Source organism: Linepithema humile, chromosome 5, assembly GCF_040581485.1.
Source record: "Linepithema humile isolate Giens D197 chromosome 5, Lhum_UNIL_v1.0, whole genome shotgun sequence".
Lineage (NCBI taxonomy): Eukaryota > Metazoa > Arthropoda > Insecta > Hymenoptera > Formicidae > Linepithema > Linepithema humile.
The window spans coordinates 13,810,819-13,834,553 of NC_090132.1; the positions used below are offsets into that span (position 1 = coordinate 13,810,819).

Sequence of the window (23,735 nt, forward strand, 5' to 3'; positions counted from 1 at the left end):
ATCGCAGCGCGGCGCATATAGTGCGACATTGACAGCTCATTTCTGAAAGATGCGATTTCGAAATATAATAAAATCATATATGGTTGTATTCAGCGTAAAAAATGCTACAACTTTTGTCATAACAAAAATTTTGAAATTCGTAAAAATAATAAGAAGGGGTGAGGGTAAATTAAAAAATATAAAATTTTTTAAAAATCGAGCTACGCGGTTATAAAGCTCATAAAAGACCATGCAACTTTTATTCGAAACATTTTTTGATATCTCTTACAGTTTTGACGATATTCAGTCAAAACCAAAAAAACCGTTTTAGCTTGTAGGGGTTGTTTCAACCCTAAACGTGCGAGAAAGCACATAAAAAAAATACGTGTCTCTTATTTTGAGCTACTTTACAACATATTTAAAGCTCGTCAAAATCGGAGGGGGACACTTGGGTCCCTTTCCTTGTTAGTTTCATTTATAATCTGCTTGCGGTGTAGCAAACACAATATTTAATTGTTATTTAACAAAACCTTGTTAACTGTAATGTACACGAAAAATTCTCCAAAAAACACGTCGCATACCATAGTTATAGCATGATCAAGTACGTCAAAATAACCCTTTTTTAAAAGTTTGAGCTTGAATTTCTCAAAATTGTGTCGCGATGAAACATTTTTAAAACAGCATTATATTCAGCATTAAAAAAAAACTATAAAAGAAGATACCTCGCATTATTGAGTTCGAAAAAAAGCAATTTTTTAGTAGAATTGTGTGTAATACGTACCTGGAAATGCAGAGTCACAAGAAGGAGTGTCAGGTGACATACAAAACACATCGCTCAATCTTCCTATATCCTCGGAAGTATCTCGGGACGATCCCTGACTACTATTACATGCTTTAGTGGATGCTATAAAATATAATTATTTTGTAAATACATATATACAGTTTGAGAGGGAGATATATTGTTAGGTTTTTATTACAAATTTTTATACTAGATTTTTTAAATAAACATAAAAATAATTTTTTTTAAAACATTAAACCACATATAAAATTTTTTTTAAATAAATATAAATGGTATATTTAGAGTATTTTGATGATAGACATTTATCTTATTTTTAACATGTATTTAAATTAATAAAAATGAAATTTACATATATTAATTTACAAAGATAACATCGGATTAAGTTGATTTAACAACTAATATGAGTAATATTTAATTAAACAATCAGGACGAAGTGAAAGTTAATTAGATATCATAAAATTGCTAATTACTAAACGAGCATGTAATACTTCTCACTTGAGTATTCAAACGAAGAGTCCGTAAGGGATTCCGCCCATGAATAGGAGTGCCACATGTTATTTTTACCATCACAAAATTTCTCCAACATGTGGCAAATAAACAATTGTGTAAAAGGCACGTTAGAGGTTGTATATGTAATTTCGGAAGGCGAATTGTCTTCCTGACAATCGCAAAGTTGTAGTATCCGTTCGCAAATAATAAAAATAATCTAGAAATTACATAATTAACTGAGTAAACGTATTTTCTACAGAGCACAATCTATATTATATTAACAACAATAACAAATTAATATTTATCTATAATATTAATAATAGTACTTCAAGAACAAAACAATAATGACTTAAAGCAAATCCAAAATAGATTACAGACGGATCAATTTAAAAAATAAATTACGCTCACATTTAGAAAATAAATCATTTTTTTAGCAAAAATTGAATATTTTTATACAACACACACACATACAAGAGAAAGGCTGAATATTTTTAAGTGTTTTATTTCTAACAATCTACATTTTCTTGAAAACTAAAATATTTCAATTATTTTCATGAAAATATTCAAAAAAATTTTTTTACAATATTATGTATTCAGCTATCTTTTTCATTGTTAAAATAAAATGCTTCTTACTTTTGGAATATGTTTGAAGGTACGTTGTTCATATCCGTGTAAAATGTTGTATTGCTTCTTCATGTATGATTGAAGACTATAAAGTTTACGATCTCCTGTTATATTATATAAAGGAAATACTATCATTTGCGGAAGCACGAAGTGCTCGAATTCCTGTATGCAAAGTATTTGCCCGCGCGTTTGTATAGCACATGGGCGCTTCATGCGGACAAACCTTATAGCATCATTCGCTCTCACCCGAAGACTGTAAATGAGGTAACACGCGATCAGAACACCAGTTCTACCAAGACCTGAAATTGAAATACTTCCGACATTGTTTTGTTACTTATAATAGACTTATAATTATCAACTTATTAATGAAATACAAGCGAGTAAATGAGCTATATCAGTAGGCAAAAAATTATAGTATAACAAAGACGTTTCTAATAAAAATTGCCAATTAAAAGGAAATTAATAAGTTATATGTCGCTGTTGGATATCAGGCGCAAACATAATGAGCTGTATAACAAACAAAAGCTGTACAATTAACGATATCTGATAGCTCAGTACACTTGTATCCGACATCTGTCAGCGACATACGACTTATTGTAGAATGAGCCTAAACATTACTTTATTAATTCTGCATTATTTTTCAAAAAATGTTCATTGAGTATTATTGTGAATATCACAATTGGAGACAAAGATGTCAATTGTAATTGTTTCATTCCTGAAGCAGAAAATGAAAAGTTGATGTATACAAAATATCTATTGTATGTAATAAGACATATTTGATAGATGATACAAGGGCCATTTGAAAAGCTCGCGGCCTGATAATAAAAGATTGTCTTTTTTGTTTTATTTTTATTTTTTTATTTTTAATATAATCTCTCTAAACTTCAATACATTTTATCCAGCGATGCATTGGCTTTATCCCATTACGGAATCGTTTACTGCTGCTTATCGTCTGAGGAAAATCGCTTTCCACTAAGAAATTTTTCCAAGTTTGCGATGAAAGTCAGACGAAAGAATTGAATCAGGAAAATAAGGCGGATGTGGCCGCAAATCATACTTCAATTCGTTAATTGTTGCTATGAAAACAACACTTTTATGGACACGTGCCAATAACAAATACGGCACTCATTTGCAGCATTAGTTTTTCCAGAAATCGGATTTCCAGGATGGGATAAAGGCAATGCATCGCTGTATAAAATGTTTTGAAGTTCAGAGATATATATAAAAAATAAAAATAATTTAAAAACAAAAAAGACAATTTTTTATTATCAGACCACAAACTTTTCAAATGGCCCTTGTATCATAACTTAAGTTTATTACACAAATGATAGAATTTTATATGATTTCTCTTTGTAACTAATTGTAAATTGCGTCACATGCACACAAGACATTTCTAAAGTTGTAGAATTTTTATCAATCCAACTGATCGCAATAATACGGACGTGAATAAATCTTGTAAATTAATTTTGCTAATTGCGTTTATTGCATTTAATTTTTTGCATTCTTATTTTATTCTTCAACTGGATTTGATTATATTGATTTTGACTTATAAAATATGTAAATAACAGTGAGAATAAAAGAATTAAAATTAATACAGAGTAATATTAGTAATACATAGTAATATTACATAGTAACATTAATACATAATTAATACATAGTAGTTAATACATACAAGTATTGCGACAATAAAAGATATAATTTTTTTTTTTAAGAATGAGCATAAGTTTATAATTATAATTATAAAATTATAAACTTCTATAACTGTATTATAACTTTATTCTGTATATGATTTCTCCTACAGATATAAGCCAATATTAATTATTGTAATTGTGAATTCACTATAATTTCTCAAAGCAACCGTTGCGAAGAAACCTATCGATCGATCTAAATATGGACGATTATCCTACATCCTTAAACATTACTTTGAATAATGATAGCTAAAAATCACCTTTGATTGTTAATCGAAAAAATCGATGAAATTCTTTGGTATATAAAATAACTTATTATGTTTCAATAATTTAAATAAAAATATATAAAATTAAATATAAGAAAAAATATTAATTAAAGTAAATAAGTAAAAAATTAACTCTAAAATATATTTTTCTCGCTTTTCCTTCCTTTATTTCCCTATTTAATTTGGTACATTCTGATTCTCTGTTGTTGGAGAGAGAAAGAGATCAATTTATTTTAATTTTATACATTCAGGAATCTTAAAGCTAACTCTTTATAAGATTGATGTACATTATATAGAGTTCCTATGCAAACTTATAATTTCATTATAAAATAAATTCAAGAATTTAATTTTTTTGTTCTATATAAATATATTTGAAAAAATGTTAATGTTGTATGAAAAGAATTATATTGTTACCAAAAGTTTGGAAATATAAAGCAAAAAGCAAAATATTTGAAAGAAATGCTTTAAATGAATCACAAGTAAATTTTTATTTAAAGAGTGAATAGGGTGTTAAAAAATGCCTTTTCAAGGGGATTTTCTGCAATCTAGTTTAAAATTGTAAAAATTTATAGTACTTATCCTCCTCCTTCTCCCCCCCCCCCTCTCTTCCCCAAATCGACACTCTGGATTCAAAAAGAATATCTTTGAACCCTTTTAAATCTCTTCTTGAAGGGTTTTTGAAGGGATAGGCTTGTTTTTCAAAATTTTCTTAAAGTAAGGGTATGTTTTAACTTCAGATTTGAAAAAACAATAGAAAAGTAATATTTTTTACTCTAAAATTTTTTTGAAACTTTGTGAAATTTACGAATTACAGGAGGTTAAACCCCTTTAAAATTGCGGAAAAACTCGTGAAATTTTACACGCAAAATTAATAATTTTAATCAGTAAAACTAAAAACGAAAATAATGGCTACACTAGTTTACATTTCACATAAAGAAAAATTTGTCCTTTCTTCGACCATAAAAAGGAGAGACTAATCAATATATTATCTCAAATTTTTGACGACAAAGATGGTTGAGTGCATGTTATTTTAAAAAAATACTTCTTTTTTCAAAGAGTCCCTCCTGTGAAAATCTCTTCTTCCCGGCCTAAAGTCAAATTCTGGAGCTTCGACCCTTTGAATTTAAGATCCTGTTAAAGTAATATCTCATTTTAAAAGTGTTGTAAAGGTTAATATTTTTGTGACAAAGGACCCTTTTTTTTAAAATAAGAACTCAAAATATAAATAGTATCCATTTCTTGCATTAAATATTTTTTTATTTAGATAAAATTTAAATTTGATATATTTTTATTAATTTGATCAAATTTAAATTTTCTTTTAAATTAGTTTATTCTATATTTTTTAAATTGACATTAGTTTTTATTTAATGTATGTTTCATAGAAAATATAAAATAATTTTTTTTTTGTAATAATGATATGTATAATTTATAATTTTTATTTGGCGCCATTTTCTGACATCATATTTTTTATAGGTAGAATGTATAATAGATTTTTTTATTTAAAATGTACAATAGTTTTTTTTATAAATAAATTTAAATATATATACAACAGCTTTTTTTGAAAGGTAAAAATATACAGCGTTACGAGATCAAGGTTGCTTATAGCTCCATCTGTATTTTGTGCTTTAACGTAATTGAACTTTCTTGACGCGGCAATGTCAGCTAATGCTAATAAATTATATTAAATAAAGCGCAATGGATTATCGTTATTTATTCTTGATAATAACGTTTTTATTGAATTACATAATTTTATTCATTAAGTTATATAATAGCGAGCAACTAAATTTTTCATAAACCAATTGCTTTCTGACAAATAATAATTATTTATTATTTAATAATTATTTTATTATTTAACAATCATTGTTATATAAAAGATTTTATATTTTAACAAATGCTTTAAATATTGATTGCTTTACAAAAAAATTGTTTATTTGTACTGAAGAGATCTTAAGAAAACTTTTGTTTATAAATATCAGTTTATATATTTATTTTAATTTTTTGATATTATATGTTGAACATACCCGGTAAAAAATTTCTCATACATAATTAGACAAAAATAGTACATATCTAATTATACAAAATTATATACCGAATTTGTCCATACATAAATAGATACACCTATATATAAATGAATATGAATATATATATTTATATATGATTATATAAAGGTGTGTATGAGTAAATATACATTTTCTTGTTTTATTTTGTTGTGTTTTTATTGCGCAAACATAAAGTACATAATCATACATACATCACATCATATATATATATATATATATATATATATATATATATATATATATATACTCATACAGTACACAAAGATTGCATACACATTGCATCAATCTTTCATCGCAATGTTGCAATATTGCAAATTCACTGCAAAATGTTGTTGCATCATTGCTGTGGGATTGCAGCAACGTTAAAATGTCCGCTTTTAGGAAGATTGTAACGAAAGATTACAGTAATATTGCAATGTAATGAATTTGCAATAATGCATTGTTATTGCAATCTTAGAATAATGTTGCATATATTTTTATTTATTCGGACATTTATCTGTCCAATTTTTGAACAATCAGTTCAATATCTGAATTCCCTGTGTTGAGGTCGTATCAGAAAAATTAAACTGATAAAAATAATTACTATGTCTTTAATCTTACTAGCCACTCTTTGCAAGTTTCATATAATCATCATGACTAAAACTTAAATACGAGATAGATTTTGCAACGCGCGTCGCATAGCGGTAAACGAACGAACTAGCAATTACCGAATATTGCTATTGCAATGTTACTGGAATGTTGCTGTCACATTCTCATGAAATATTACAATTACAGGTTGCAATAATGTCTCAACAATATTACATTGCAACTTGCAAGATTGTAACATTGCTGCAATGTAATTGCAATGTTCTGTGCTGTATGGGCAGTAAGAGTGACTTGATGAGGTCCTTTCTTAAAAATCTCTTCTTTAAATACCCCAAGCACTAATTTTCGAACTATTTGTATCATTCATAAAATGTATTTATATCTCATGTTATTTATTTTTCTCATATTATTTAGAAATACAATAAATAACATATATTTCTTATAAATGTAAAATAGTGTTTTTTTATTTTATTTTGTTTATATTTCTCTCTTGCATGCACGCGCGCGATGAGAAAAAGGTATAGAAACTTTTAGAAAAGTAAAATATTTTTAAATCAAGGCATTAAGTGAAATTAAGGAAAAAGTGACACAATTAGCCAGAATTTCTCGTTTATACAAAATCATATACAATTGCGTATGACTATATCTGAAATTTGCTTCTTACTTATATATGTTTATACATGATGCAAGACTTATACATAATCATATATTAGACTAACAGAGATTCATATATAATTATATATAAAATATTGTGGACATTATATATAAGTATGTATAAAAAGTACTTACATGTAATTCTATACTGCAGTCGCTCCATTTATATATATATATATATAACGTTTTATATTTCGTCATGTATAATTATACATATTTTTACACAATTATGTAAAATATTGTATAACTCTATTAAATGCTACATGATTATATATGAGAAATTTTTTACCGGGTATAAGTATAAAAGAAAGCAATTTGCTAAACAAATAATAAGAAACATCGAGCAATTAAAGCAAATATTTATAAAAAAAACTGCATTGCACTGTATATATATTTGTAAAATCATAAATTAAATTTTATAGTGGTTATATCTATGCATTCTTAATTAAAATTATTATTATTTTTTGCTTGTAGTATTTCATGCAAAAGTTTGCATGCACATTATGTACATTAGACTGTGTGCACGTAATGCACTATGGTAATATCGTACATGAACAAACATGCTTCATGCGTTGCTTAGATCAATACTTTCAAAGTTCATAAATCATCAATAAAGTTGCATTCATTCACTAAATATTAAGCACATATGACTATATATATTTATATATACAGTGTCCCATTTTAAATAACGATCTTAAATATCTTTTGAACAATGCATCTTAAAGAAAAAATTCAGACAAAAATTATACGGTCTCAAGAGGGACAAATAATGGTAAAATTAATTTTCGGAAAAAAACAATTTTTCAAGATCATATAAAGGTTATTTTTATTTTTTTAAATGGAACTACCCTGATTTTTTTATATAAATCGATTTCTCGCAATATTCGGCGTAAAAAGTTTTAAGGATAGGATGGCCAAAAATTGAATACTTTACGAGATATTTTATACTTTAATTTGACATAATTTTACACGAACTATGAAATATCTCGTTAAATTCATTTTTCAATTATCTTACCTCAATACTACAATTTTTGTCTGAAACATTTTTCTTTATGCATTATTCAAGAGGTATCCCATTTTAAATGACGACCTTAAATATCTCTTGAATAATGCATTATCACTTGATATATATATATATATATCAAGTATTTTGTTATTTTTTATTAATATATATTTTTATTCGTATATATATATATATATATATATATATATATATATATATATATATATATATACGAATAAAAATATATATTAATAAAAAATAACAAAAATAAATAAAATATAAAAATAATAAAAACATAGATAAGTCTTAAGGATAATTAGACAATGTGGCAAAAAAGTTGTATTATTACAAGCATTTTTTTCGAAAAAAATTATTATTTCATTAAATAAGATTTATTTTGAGATTATTTATTAAAAAAGAAACGGAGAGTTAATAAATAAAAAGAATATTTCGATAAACATGAACTAATTTACGCATACATATTCGATACTCATACGATAAAACCAAAATACCATGATAGTTGCGAGAGATGTAATTGGGTCAAGTGTATTATGTGAAAAATCGATTTACCGGCATGACAATGAATGGCTACTCTTCCTTCTTGTACGGCAAAGGCCACAACCTTGACCATATCCAGAAGTTTTCCCATTGTAGCGTCTCCATAATCCTTTAGAGCAAAATTGTAGTAGTAAACTGTAACACATTTACGTGGTCGATAAATATTAGGACAGTTTGACGTACAACGTCATATAAATGCGCGAAAACGACGTTTGTTATTTCGGGGCTTTCGTATTTTCATATAGATATATACTTTTGCTGCATTGCATGTTATATTGTGCACCTCTTCGATCTAGCTGGTGGTTGTTAGGATTGAGGGAGAGACGCGTTCATGATTCTACGTGTATTTAACAAGGACAAACTTCCCTCCATTCCATTATCATCATAACATCTATTTACTTAAAAATAATTAATTTTTTACTACAGCCATTTTATTACAGACTCTATCATTATTGCACAATTTGCATATTGTAATGTAAATGCGATAAAGTTAAATTGAATGCATCTTTTGAATATTGCATTATTTATGTAGTAATGCAACGTGGTAATGAAAGTAAGTAATTCTTTTACACTATATATACAGTTAAATTTTTCAATAAAATAGCAATATAAAAAATATTATAAAAAAGGTTAAAGAAATATAGAAAAATTAATATTTTTTTAAATTTATCCACACATCATATGGTGCAATCACAAAACTTTTAATATAAGATAATAATTTAATTAATCCTAATTATATAAAAAATTGTTTTATTATATGCACATATCACATAAATTATAAGATATTAAATATATTAAGATATATAATACAATACATAAAATTATAAGATACAATTTTTTATATTGATTATATTATACATTTTTATTGTGTAAATCTCAAAGAGATTATTACTAAAACTTTATAAAATTATTTATCTCGATAACAAGTAAAAGAACTTAAGATAATTAAAAAGCATTGAAAATATTATAGATTCTAGTAAATGTTTGTAATACTTACTGTCATTTTTCATAAAAATATTGGGATCATACGTGAAGCCGCTGTTTTCGAGTGGACTACCGCAGCTAGCGTGTTCGCCAGGTGTTTGCAGGTTTATTATGGTTTTAATACTCCATCCTTGGAATTGGGCAATTATATCTTTCTTTATTATTTGCGCAGTGTTGGGTCGTGCCATTGCAAGAACATCATCAGTTACCCTAAAATATTTAGATCGTAGAAACATTTAGATAGAGAACTAATGTAAGTATTTTATGAATAAATAACATACACAATAATAAATTTAGTTTGATTTTTATTCTAATTATTTATACTGATGCAAGAAAACACATGTTAATACGCCAACTATACATATTTGATCTATATAAATGATCGATGTTCAACGATACATCGACATAATGTCAATAATAAGATGACTAACAGAATGCATGTTTCTAAGCCGGTATAAAATATTAAGCAAGTTATAAATGTTACTAGATAGTTATTATATCCTAATAGAGTAGTTCAAAACTATACATAAGTAAATGAATATATGTTTAATGTGGTAATTTGGTGAAGTTTCACAATTATAAAAAGGTGTAATTAAAATTAACTAATTAAATTATCAAGTTAACAAAAAATAATAACATTTTATTGGCAATATTCTATTCTTGTTTATTGTTGGTTAATAACAATTTACTTTATTCTTGTTCTTTTATAAAATTTAATAAATAATAATGCTTACCAATGCGAAAAGATGTTCTGTATTGCCATATGGACAGGTGGCCAAGTTTTTGAATTCTCATATTTACATCTAGATCCACCACAAAAAATAGCACATTGTATAGCCTGTGGTGTAAACTTTCGTAAATTTTCTGAAAATTTATTATATCCCGCTTGAACCTCGCACAAATCTGTTTGTCCACTTTGAAGACCCGCCGGAATTAATGAACTTACATCCATTCTATAATCGAAATTTACTGATGGTAATCACAATTTGCTTTAAAATATATTTGAAAGAAATTATAGGATTTATGATAATTTTTTTATTTTTAGAAAAAAATTTTTAACAATTTTTATTACCAATTTTAGTAATAATAACTATAGTAAGTTATATCACTGATTTGAATGTATTTTCTGTAATATAAAACCTTTGTGTGTGTGTGTGTGTGTGTGTGTGTGTGTGTGTGTGTGTGTGTGTGTGTGTGTGTGTGTGTGTGTTTATAGTAAGGCATTAAAGTTTTTATGATGATCTAAAAAAAATTCTTCAATTGCAAGCACAAGATTAAAGTACATACATTAATAAAGATGTTTACATGCTTTTCATACAACCCATAGCCATGCATAAAAGTAATTTTATAAATCACTTCTTCTTGTTTATCAGTTATTAAACGCACATGGATTAAACTACATACGGCATAAGTTTAATACTTGTCATGTAAGGAAAGCAGTTAACACACCAGGATAAGCGCATAGTGACTGGCAATTCCGCTACAACAACGCCGCTTTATCTATTGTTGAATCATAAGAGTTGCGCCTGCGTCAGGCATGGGGGTAATCGTCAAACTTCTTTATGTGTAGATTGTTGGTACAATTATTTGAAGTGCTCATAAACGTACACTTTAATGCATGATAAAGTACATTGAGGTGCATGACCTCTTAGCAATAAGTGTGGATTTAAAATTTCTTGTTCTTCTTTTATTAAATTTGTTAAGTGCATACAAAAATTGTTAGTTTATATGCATTAGAAAATAATTTAAACGTCTATTTTGATTATTAATCTCTTAAAAAATTTTTAAATATAATTTATTATAAAATTCATATAAATATATTAATAAAAGCAGAAACAAGTCAACTAAGAAACTGTTATTGAGAAAGATTCCACAGAAGAAAAGAAAAAGGGAGAATAATATTAAATTAAATTAAAATTAAATTTTTCTCCGATAATTAAGTACCTTTACAGTACATACGTAAATTTAATTTGTTATATCTTTACAGCTACCCCCCACATGGTTCTTGCGGGGACTTACTCAGAAAAACCTGTTTTATAACATATCTCAGCGGCAGAATAATCGGTGAGTAATCTAATTTGAATAAATATCGAACAATTGCTCGTGATTCTTTGAACGCTTATAACTTTTTAATAAAGCATTTTCGAACATAGATTCATATACATCTACCCTATTCACACTGTACAAATTTGGTCCTAATTTTTACAGACACCCTGTATAATACTGGGACATCTTTATAGAGTCTCAAAATAACCACGACAACGCTAGTGAGCGGATAGAATACAATAAGCCAAACAGAAAACTCTTTTACTATTTTGCAATTTTTGCAATAATTATGGAGAAATTAATTAAAAAGAATTAGCGAATAAGCGCACATTTCGCATGGCTAGACCATAGGTCGTAGAATGTACGCTTTAAGCGTGACAGCGAAAAGTATCATATGGTAACAAAAAGTTTGATTGTGAGGATAGGGATAACACGCGAGCAGCAAGCGGATAAATGCCTTACTTTTCATTGTCGTCTAACACTCGCCGCTGGCACGTCTATACGTGCATACATCTCACAATTTAGCCGCGTGAAAAGCGCACTTATTTGGACATCCTTTTTAATCATTTATTTTCTCCATAGTTATTACAAAAATTACAAAACGGTAAAAGACTTTTCAGATCGGCTGACAGCCTTTAGTATTGTCATTTAGAAATGACCCGGGTACCTGGGTATCCGAATAATTATACTCACGTATTGCATTGCTAATACAAAATTATGGCATATAAAATCGTATTACATGTAAAAAATAACATACAAACATTTATATACAATTATATTATTCGTAAATATTGTAAATATTATAAAAATAAAAAATATATATAACATAATATTTTATTTTTGACAGTATTAGAATAAAACTCTCCCCCCCCCCCCCCCTCCCAATGACAATTCCCTCTATATTTGATTATCATATAATGACTCATATTCTTATGCGTGCCCGCGCGTGCGCGCACACGCGCGTGTGTAAATGTATGTGTCATGTATGCGCATACATTATTGATTTGTAAAAATGAAAAGCCGGACACATAAATTTTAAAAGACGATAAAACACAGAAATTATACAATATAAAAATATAGAGTATTGTTTCTCAGAATTTTTTCACTATAAATTGTGTCTTTAAATTTGCGAATTTTTTAAGCAATTAAATTTTCAGTTTGTGCATGTAGAGAAAACTGTCAACTTACAATTTTACACGTGTTGTCGTTTTGAAAAAAACAAGGACAGCTTTGCTCTCCTCAGATTACAATTTGCGAATATTCATTGGCTGTAGAAATTCCTCGTCGGTCAGCTGAATCACGGGTGTGTTTAATTAGCATGAATGATTTCCAATGTCGCGGTCGGCGTCGTCGTTATTTTGGGAGGCTTTGCAAGAGACGTGTGTTGAAAAACACAGAGACGCCACTCGGACGACGATAAATTGCCGTAAAGATTTCGCTGTCGCAGTTAGAGCCGCCAATTAAGCGGGCCAATTAAGCAATTTCAATTTTTAACGATAATAAATGACACTGCATTATAGGTTCGTAACTATTCAAGAAATATGTATCATACATATTTAAAAGAACAAAAGTCTATAATGCAGAGCATCATTTATTATCGTTAAAAATCAATGTTTTTATATATCAATATACAGGGTGTTCAGAAATACACTCAAACTTATACAGTGTACTAATGGGGTCCAGTAAGTAAAAATAGTACATATAAACTTATGAAAATACTTTACTAAAAAGTTATAAACGTTTAAAGATTTATCATGAGCATAATTGTTTGGTAATTGTTCAGATACACCTCACCGATTCTTTTGCCGCTAAGATATGTTGTAGGGGAGGTTTTTCTGAGTAAATCCCAGCAAGAATCACATGTAGAAAACGGTATTGGTTGCAGAAATATAACAAATTGATGCATGTTCTATAAAAGTACTTAATTACTGAAGGAAAACGAATCTTTGAACACTTATAACTTTTTAATAAAGCATTTTCGTACATAAGTTTATATGAGCTTTTTTCACCTATTAGACCCTATTAAGACACTGTATAAGTTTGGCTCTGATCTTTCAAGACACCCTGTATATACAACAGGACTCTATATACAAGGTGTCTCGTTTTAAAAAACATGCTTAAGGAGATTCTGGAGTTACCGACTGAATATGATTTTTTACACGTAGATTTTTTGATTGTCTGCATACAATTAAAAATCCTTTTCTATAATTAAAATACATTTAATAATACATTGCGGAAGCATAGACTTGAAAGAAAGACAAAAATTAAAAAAGAGGATTTCTCTTTACTTTCAAAACTGTTAATTTATGACAATATTCTCTTCATGCATCAATCATACAATTTGTACGAATGTTCCCACAATGTAAATTATATGGAAGAACAACATGGAACCCTCAAAATTTAGTTTAGAAACTTAGTTTATCGAAAACTAATTGTTGCGTTCTCACTGTTTTGATTTTTGTCGCCCAGTATTGCGTTTAACAGCTGATGGAACCGCGAACAATATATTGATTTGCGGAGTTATAAATAATAAAGGAGGATAGTTGCTAGGAAATTGTAAATGTTGATTTATTATTAATAAAAGAAAATGGTTACTAGGATGTAGTAAATAAAGAGAATGGTTGCTTGGTGATTAAAAATAAAATGACAGGTTGAGATTTTCGGGAGCTGCAGAAGAGTGCGGACGCGTGTCTGCTAGCTTAGCGGTGTTTAATATTTAACAGTATTATTCTGTGAAATTCTGTTCAGTGTTATGTAAATTAAAATTTCTGTTGTTGTTTAAAAAGTGTTCTTGTTATAATCTTTTTTTGCGAGTGCCGATTTTTGACGTGACAGAATGTTCGGCGGGGGTATAACGTTCCCGCCGTAGCGATTGTTACGCGAAAGTTGTTGCGAAGGCGACGGCGATATCGTAACAAATGCCGTCGTACGAAAGCAACGGTCTAATCATTAAATTATTAAGAGATAATTTATTCATGCGAGCAAGATCAAGCGACTCACCGTGTGCCGGAACGACTTCCTGATTCGTGAACGGCCCGTCCATCGGTGGAGCCCAGGCCCATGATCTAGTCAATCCACAGATCGTAGCAGCATGCAATTATGCTAAGCGTGCAAGGTGCAAAGACATGCGAGGTGCTTCTATTTTTCCCAATGCTTTTGCGTTATGTCATTAGGCAACGACGGACGTCCGACTGTAGACGGCGAGATCGCTCCGCAAAATGAATATGTTTGCCTGTCTCGAGCGACTGACAGTGTGTCTCGTACTAGCGCCTGTATCTTACTGGAAAACAAGTGCGCGGCAGTAGTATGTTCCCCCAAAATGATTTTGGAGATATCCTCGCTGATTGACGGAGGGCAGCACGTCACAGTGAGCCGCGAATGTAAAGGTGCGTTACCAGATCGCCGTCAACCAACGAGATTATTAACAAAAGTAATTTAATTAATAAGCAACTTTAAACAATTGAATATAAGCAACAAAATGCAACACAAATAACTCGACGATATACTATACCATTCTTAAATGCTAAATTCTATTTACAAAATGAGCGAATCTTAGCGAGCGCCAAACACAGAAAGATCATTTGCGGGCGCAACATAATGTATGAATATTTTTATATATGTGTGCATGAGATATCGATATAGTAGACGAAAAAAAGTACTAAATTAGTTCCCAGATATTAGCATCCTAGTGAGAAAAAACAGGTTGGAAAGACGGCTATTAGACGGCTATGTCGTTTATAGTTGAAATTAGTAGGGCCACCGCACACCGGCCTCCCACCGCATGGGGGGGCCGGCGTGTAAGCCCCCCAAGGGGGGCAATAAGAAGAAGGGGGGAGCTGCCACACAGGCACCCATCCCCCCTCCCAAAACCAAGGAGGGAAAACAGGCGGCAACGGAGAAGTCGTCCAAAAAGGGGAAATCAAATCCCTCTGCGGAGGCCATGGACGTAGATCCACCGCTAGCTGTCGCCGAAACAGCAGGCACGAGTGGCCTGGAGGAGGGACAGGTTCTTAAGAACCAATAATGTCCACGAAACTCCTCCAGGCCAACCTAAATCACGCTCGCCGTGCCCAGGACTTGTTCCTGGGGGATCTGTGCGGGCGTGATGCGGGATTAGGAGTGGTGGCGGAGCCGTATCGGATGCCGGAATCCAATCCCAATTGGGTCTCGGCCTCGAACGGCTCTGTCGCCATTGTAAGGAGGCACTCCCCGCGCTCCCCCCTCCTTACCCTAGTGGAACGGGGGGTGGAGTTCGTCATAGCGCGGTGGGGTGCCTTATATGTGGTGGGGGTATACGCCTCACCAAAGCGGCCTCACCCCGAGTTTAGAGAACACTTGCGGGCAATGGGGGCGGGCATTCGCCGATGCCTCCCCCATCCCGTGTTGGTGGCCGGGGACTTCAACGCCTGGGCTCAGGCGTGGGGTTCCCGGTATACCAACATCAGGGGTGAGGCCGTGTTGGATTGGGCGGCGGGTCTTGGCCTCCTGTTGCAGAACAGGGGGTCGAATAACACCTGCGTCCGCCCCCGGGGGGAGTCTATTGTCGACTTGACGTGGGCTTCCCCCCGGGCCGCGGACTTGGTGAGGACCTGGGAGGTGGCAAACCGAGAGTCCCTTTTGGATCATCTCTATATAGAGATGGTCCTGACTGCCACCCCCCAGGAGGTGCTGACCCGCCGCCATCGTCACAGGGGCGAAAAACCCCCTAGAAGGTAGGCACTGGCCCAATTGAATCAAGATAGATTGGTGGCGGCGGCCTTGGTGGAGGCGTGGTCGGATCCTCCCGACCTCGTCGACACCGGGGCCGAAGCCGAGGAGATCGGAGACATGGCCGAGCGCATGTGCGACATGGCCATGCCCCGATCAAAGCCCGCCCCCCGTCGGGCCATGTATTGGTGGAACGAGGAGATCACAGATCTGCGAAGGAGCGTAAACGCCGCTAGACGCGATCTCCTCAGGGCCCGACGACGGGCGGGTGGAGAGGATGAAAGCACTGCAGAGGTGCGCGGGGAGTACCTGGCCGCAAGGTGCTCCCTGCGGACAGCCATCGGCAGGGCCAAGGCCTGGGAGGAGCTGCTCGCTGAGCTCGACCGGGACCCTTGGGGGCGTCCGTACCGTCTGGTACTCAACAGATTGAGACCGGCGGCGTCCCCAACCTCGAAGATGCTGGACCCTGGGTTCCTCGGCCAGGTGGTGGGGAGTCTCTTTCCGATAAGAGACATTCACATCCCCCCTAGGGGGGACCCCCCCCCCACTTGGACCAGGGACCTAGAGATATCAGAGAGGGAGCTATCCGAGGCGGCCAAAAGGCTGGGGGCTGCTGGTAAAGCCCCCGGCCCGGACGGGGTTCCCAGCCGTGTATGGGCCTTGGCCTTTGGCGTGGTGGGTGCCCGCCTGAGGAGATTGTACAACGCATGCCTCAGGACGGGCACCTTCCCCTCCTTGTGGAAGAAAGCGAACCTTGTGCTCCTTCGCAAGGAGGGGAACCGGCGGAGCAACCTTCGGCTTACAGGCCGATTTGCCTGCTGGACGAGGTCGGTAAGCTATTCGAAAGAATCATTGCCGGCCAAATCGTCCAGCACCTGTCGCGGGATGGTGGTCCCAATTTATCGGAGGACCAGTTTGGGTTCCGGGAGGCCCGATCCACAACAGATGCGATTGTGCATCTGCGGGCCCTCTCGGACCAAATTGTAGGGGACGGGGATGTGGCGTTGGCGGTGTCGCTAGACATCGTCAACGCCTTCAACTCCCTCCCCTGGGAATGTGTGACGGAGGCCATGGAGTCCCATGGCCTTCCCCCATACATAAGGGAGGTCCTTTGAGACTATTTCCGCGACAGGACGCTCCAGTACAGAGATCAACTGGAGCGGGTAAGCAGAAGGGAAGTCTGCTGCGGGGTTCCTCAGGGGTCGGTGCTAGGACCCCTATTATGGAACCTCGCATACGACAGAGTGCTCCGCACGGCGTTTCCCCCGGGCTGTCGTCTGCTGTGTTATGCGGACGACACCCTGGTGGTGGCCCGGGGGAGGAGCTGGAGAGAGGCCCGGAACGCGGCAAACGCCGCCACCCGGGCGGTCGTATACTCTATACGAACGATGGGACTAGAGGTCGCCCCGCAGAAGACGGAGACCCTGTTCTTTTATGATAGGACCTCGGGGCGTCCTCCCCCCACCCAGATCTGGGTGGGGGAGGTCCGTGTCCGGGTGGGGACCCAGATGAGGTATCTGGGCCTCACTCTGGATGGACTTTGGGGGTTTGAGCAGCATTTCGCTGGGATAACCCCCAAAGCGGATAGGATGGCGACCGCGTTGAGTTGCCTCCTTCCGAACTTGGGTGGTCCTAGAAACAGAGTCAGAAGACTCTACGCGAACGTCGTGCAATCGGTGCTCCTCTACGGGGCACCGGTGTGGGCCGACAGGGTTGCGGCCAGCCGACGCATACAGGCGATGTTACATCGTCAACAGCGCCGGCTGGCCATCAGACTGATCCGGGCCTACTGCACGACGTCGTTCGCGGCGGCCACGGCTCTGGCGGGCCTCCTCCCGGCCGAGTTCCTGGCGAACTCGTACGCTGAATTTTATCGGCGTACGAGGGACCCAGACCGGCTCGGGAGCGCCCGCCTATTACCACGAGTCGTGGCTAGGCTCAGAAGGGACGCCCGCCAGGGAGCCATGGAGGCGTGGCAGGCCTTCCTAATTGGCTCCAAGGCGGGCAGATGGACTACCCAGGCCATCCAACCCTGTCTTCCCGAATAGGCGGACAGGAGGGGACACGGAATCGGGTTCCACCTGACACAGGTACTCACCGGGCACGGTTGCTTCGGTGACTACCTGTGCAGGATTGGTAGAGAGTATACGACCAAGTACCACCACTGTGCGGCCAGTCTGGACTCGGCGCGACACACTCTCGCGGAGTGTGAAGCGTGGGAAAGGGAACGCCGGGTCCTGACCGCAGTGGTTGGCGGGGACTTCTCCCTTCCAGCATTAAGAGAATATAACATAGAGAACTATGCTGGAGGGAGAGGATAAATGGAGGGCCGTCTCCTCCTTCTGTGACAGAGTAATGTTGCAGAAGGAGGTGGCGGAGAGAGAGAGAAGGGGGGAGGCGGTGGGGGGAGGGGATGATCCCCCTCCTCTGCCACCGCCAACACAACCCCCCCGCCCCCAAGGGGGCAGATAAATACAGGGCCTCCCCAGGCGGTGGCATGCACCATCAAGCGCGTCACCATCGACCCCCGGGGAAGATTCCCCCCTGGGAGGGATCCATACAAGGTCCCTCCAACTTGGATGGCTGGAGGGGAGATACCGTAGGCTTATCGGAATTCTATCTCTCCTCCGGCGGGGGGTCAGTTGGGAGCGGTGGCTCCCGGCTGGCCTCAGCCTCCCACCAAACACGGGAGGGCGAGGAAAGGTCACGGTAGCCCGGCCTTTCCCGGAATAGAAGGTACTCATGGAAGGGAAAGGGGACGCAAGTCCCCGTCCCTCCCCGCGAGGAGACCGGTTTTTCGGTCAGACCTGAGGGAGGGTGAGATAAATACCGCTGGTGATGCCTCACCCTCCCTCTACATGGTTCAGGAAAGCTATCGGCAGGGGTTTTAGTGGGTATGCCTGAGACATCTTCCCAGGAGACTCCCACATAACCCACGGGATTCCCCCCCGGGACCTGTGGGTATCCATAAAGGATTTCCCCTGCCTCATCAAAAAAAACAAAAACAAAAAAAAAAAAAGGGCCACCGCACAAGCTTCTCCGTTACGTCGCATTAAGTACTGACCGTAAACTTAGAGTCGTACGTAACCTTAAATTTTATTCAACGAGAAAACCGTAACATAACACATGATATTCACTATTTCACTTTCAGAATTTTTTTCTCAAAATGTATAAAAAATATCCAAAATATATTTTATAGAAACTCTTAGAACATTCCACATAATTTTATTATTCTATTATTCCCTGGAAAATTTTTATTTTTTAATAAAATATCTTATATGCTTTGTCGTGCTTTTGCCGTGCTTATACATGCTTATCAAGAGACACGGCAGTGTCTCGCGCCAAGTTCACGCGCAGCGCGCAACGCAAGCGCAAGACCGACCGTGTATCAAGAGACACGGTAGTGTCTCGCGCCAAGTTCACGCGCAGCGCGCAACGCAAGCGCAAGACCGACCGTGTATCTTTACGCGAGACGGAAGGTTTAGATGAGCCGAGATTATCGGATCTCAATAACGGCTGGGCCGATTGAATTGGTAATAGGCTCAATCGAAAGCGCATACCTAAGATATATAAGGAAAGTATGCTTGTTTTTGCTCTGTGTGCTTTAAAAAATAAAATATATGCATCCAAAGTCGAGAAATCTAAAAATCATCATTTTTCTCGGATGTCACGCTAAAATGTAACGCTGAAATGTAACGCATGTCTTATTGGTCAGCGTCGTCAGCACGCAACCAATCAGAACGCACTCAACTAATGCGTTCAGATTTCTTTTTCTAAAAGACGTCTTTCCTTTTCTAATTTCTAATATGGCGGCGCACAGACCTGTCAGCTCGCAGCTTTGATGATATTAATTAACATTTATATAATATCGGTCGTAAAATGTATATATATATGGGGCATTCTTTCTCAACCTTACACCCATGCTGCCCCAAGATCTATAGAGAGAAGGTTACCTCAGGCAAACCGGTTGTGGGTGAGGGACGATGAAGTAAGGGGGGGAGCTAAAACAGCTTGTAGGCGAGGGGCGACGAAGTAAGGGGGGAGCTAGAACAGCTTGTAGGCGAGGGACGACGAAGTAAGCGGGGAGTTAGAAACAGCTTGTAGGCGAGGGGCGACGAAGTAAGGGGTGAGCTAGAAACAGCTTATTGGCGAGGGGCGACGAAGAAAGGGGAGAGCATGATGATCTCATCGTCAAACAGTAGCTGTCTCTCTCGCACGCTTTAGTGTTTTCTCTCTCGCTCCTTTAATATAGAAATGCTTTGAGTTTTTATCGAAAAAATACTTTTATTTTGTAAAATATTGATAGCACTGGAAATTGTGTAATAAAAATTGAAAAGTAAATTAGAAAGGCGCTATGAATTACATATATTGCAAATTATAGCGCTAGATATTTAACGTTTATAATGTTAAATATCGCTGCAACAGATGCATTTGTAATACAAATTACTTTGTACTCGTATTTAGACTGTAATATCAATGAAAATAAAATATAATTTGGGGATATACACAAAAAACATCATTTGTAAAGTAGTAAAATAAAAGAAAAAATAGTACATATTTAAAAATTATTTTTAAAATAATATTTACTGTTTATATGCATTATTTACAAAAGAAATACTATAAAGAAATTTATTTTTTATATTTAATTGTGAAAACCTCAAAAATTGTCAAGAAATTGTAACTGAAATTCATAAATGTAAGTACAATTCTAGGATAATATAAAAAGCATCATACACAAGTTTATTATGATACAAACTTAAATAATGAAATTGTAATATATGTTTCAACATTGCAAATGTGAATATTTATATGATAAAATTTACAAAGTGTTAACAATTTTCAAATATTTGCTAATAAAATATTATTGAAATGTTTCTGTTGAAATCTTAAAATAATTCTTTAAAACAAATATGATGGGGTATATATTAGGGATCATTAAATATGCGGCAACATTGTGATTATAAAATTTTATAAGTATCTATAATAAAAATTAAGTATAATAAATATAATAAGTATATAAGTATAATAATAAAATTTTTATAAGTATCTATAATAATAAAAATACATATATGTTGTATTAATTGAAAATTAATTAATTAATTAAAAATTAATTAATTAATTAAAAAATTTTTCAATGTATTTAAAAAATAAAAATATTTAATTAAAAAATGAAAAAATATAAAAAATTTAATCAAAATAAAAAGATATTTATTAAAAAACGCAAAAAAACTTGGCGCTGCTACAGTAAACTACATGTTAATTTCATTGCTTTATAATACTTTGTGGTGTAGCAGCGCCAAGTTTTTTTGCGTTTTTTAATAAATATCTTTTTATTTTGATTAAATTTTTTATTTTTTATTTTTTTATTTTTTAATTAAAAATTTTTATTTTTTAAATACATTAAAAAATTTTTTAATTTTATAGAATTTTATAGAAGAGTTTTATAGAAATAGTGTACAACTTTTTTTATAGTTCTTTAGTCCCACTTGGTGCCATTTCCTGATATCATATTTTTTTGTAGAAAGTATATATAATAGCTTTTTTGAAAATTTTAATATATACAAGTTTTTTTTGAAAGGTTTTAATATATCTCTTGATAATATATATGACAGGTTTTTTTGAAAGGTTTAATATATATGACAATTTTTTTGAAAGATAAAACAATACGGTTTTGTTTTAGTTGTGTACACTTTGACTATGAAAATATGGACTGCTAAAGCCTTGACTTGGTATCCAAGATCCGTGGTGACACCGTGTGGCAACGGACCCGAGAATAAATAATCCATACAATAGTGTGCATGTCAAAGGTGCGTGGTATTTAGTACATGATATCGGCTTGAATCTTTGACAATAATTTAAATATATAGAAATGGTGTTATATTGTTTTGTGGAAGGCTGCGAATCGAGGAAATATAAAAAAGGAGAAATAAATTACTCCAGCCTGCAGTTTTACAGGTCTAATCCTTGCATCCTTCTTACGTACTTTAAATTTCCCACAATTTGCCACACGGGGTGAGGCCAAAATCTCGAAAAATATCAAATGATGTTGGATACATATCCTTATACATGGGTTAGATAGGAAAAGTGGGGATAACTAGCAGTCCATATTTTTATAGTCAAAGCTTAAGCCAGCGGCACACGGTACGTTTTTGCTTACTGGATTGATTGCGAGCTAGTAAATTACTAAAAATACTGTATGCTGTATGGTGCATTTCTAGTATTTTACTAGCTCGCAATCAATCCAGTAAGCAAAAACGTACTGTATACAGCTGGTTTTATACACGCTTACGTTACGATTTTCTCTGTGCGTTGAATAAAGTTTAAGGGTCGACAGGAGTGAAACTAGCACCTCTGTAGGAATAGAAGTAAAGCTCGAAATCGTAATAAACAAACTTCGGTCATAATTACGGAAAAAAACTCATAGCAATTATAATAGGAGTAGACCTGTGGGCTTATTTAGGGATTACCCTACCACCACCGCCATTACCGGAATTCGCGCCCTCCGATAACATCGGCGCAATATCAGACGGCCTGACACCACGCACCGACGCATAGTGGTGCGGAGGTGGAAAAAACCCAAAATATTGAAAATAATGTTTTTATGTATCGATTGCTATTTTTGGGATACTTAATGACTAGTAATATCTTATCATATAAACAAGAATACATTTTATTTATTTAATTTAAGAGAAAAAACCTCAAGTCATAGATAGATTATACTCTATATTACCGAAATTATCACCGAAATTTCAATGTTTTATTTTTTATTTATGAGGATATTTATAATTATGTACCCGGTAAAAAATTTCTCATATATAATCATATAGCATTTAATAGAGTTATACAATATTTTACATAATTGTGTAAAAATATGTATAATTATACATGACAAAAAATAAAACGTTATATATATATATATATATATATATATATATATATATATATATATATAAATGGAGCGACTGCAGTATAGAATTACATGTAAGTACTTTTTATACATACTTATATATAATGTCCACAATATTTTATATATAATTATATATGAATCTCTGTTAGTCTAATATATGATTATGTATAAGTCTTGCATCATGTATAAACATATATAAGTAAGAAGCAAATTTCAGATATAGTCATACGCAATTGTATATGATTTTGTATAAACGAGAAATTCTGGCTAATTGTGTCACTTTTTCCTTAATTTCACGTTAATGCCTTGATTTAGAAATATTTTACTTTTCTAAAAGTTTCTATATCTTTTTTTTATCGCGCGCGTGCATGCAAGAGAGGAATATA

The 23,735-nt window shown here is 34.5% G+C and overlaps 2 protein-coding genes across 5 annotated transcripts in view; one reads left to right on the plus strand and one right to left on the minus strand.

The window, feature by feature from the left end:
• LOC105679543 (protein tyrosine phosphatase domain-containing protein 1-like) overlaps nt 1–15,099 on the minus strand; it is a 70,700-nt gene extending 55,601 nt beyond the window's left edge. Inside the window, exons 1-7 of one of the 4 annotated variants that reach the window (XM_067356092.1) lie at nt 14,736–15,099; nt 10,424–10,642; nt 9,703–9,899; nt 8,718–8,840; nt 1,901–2,190; nt 1,274–1,484; nt 761–883 (exon numbers count right to left, since the gene is read on the minus strand). In XM_067356092.1, coding sequence (XP_067212193.1) covers nt 761–883; nt 1,274–1,484; nt 1,901–2,190; nt 8,718–8,840; nt 9,703–9,899; nt 10,424–10,642; nt 14,736–14,797 — 1,225 coding nt within the window. In that variant the 5' untranslated portion in view covers nt 14,798–15,099. Of the gene's footprint in view, nt 1–760; nt 884–1,273; nt 1,485–1,900; nt 2,191–8,717; nt 8,841–9,702; nt 9,900–10,423; nt 10,643–10,976; nt 11,155–14,735 lie in introns of those variants that run through there. The other 3 variants (XM_067356093.1, XM_067356095.1, XM_067356094.1) reach the window with 3 other exon arrangements.
• A 659-nt stretch (nt 15,100–15,758) lies between these two features.
• LOC137000183 (uncharacterized) lies at nt 15,759–16,451 on the plus strand. The gene has a single exon (XM_067356138.1). The coding sequence runs from the start codon at nt 15,759–15,761 to the stop codon at nt 16,449–16,451; it is 693 nt and encodes a 230-aa protein (XP_067212239.1).
• Nucleotides 16,452–23,735: the final 7,284 nt, after the last annotated feature.

Excerpts from the sequence above, each read along its gene's own strand:
- LOC137000183 (XM_067356138.1), top strand. The coding sequence starts at position 15,759 with ATGTCCACGAAACTCCTCCAGGCCAACCTAAATCACGCTCGCCGTGCC.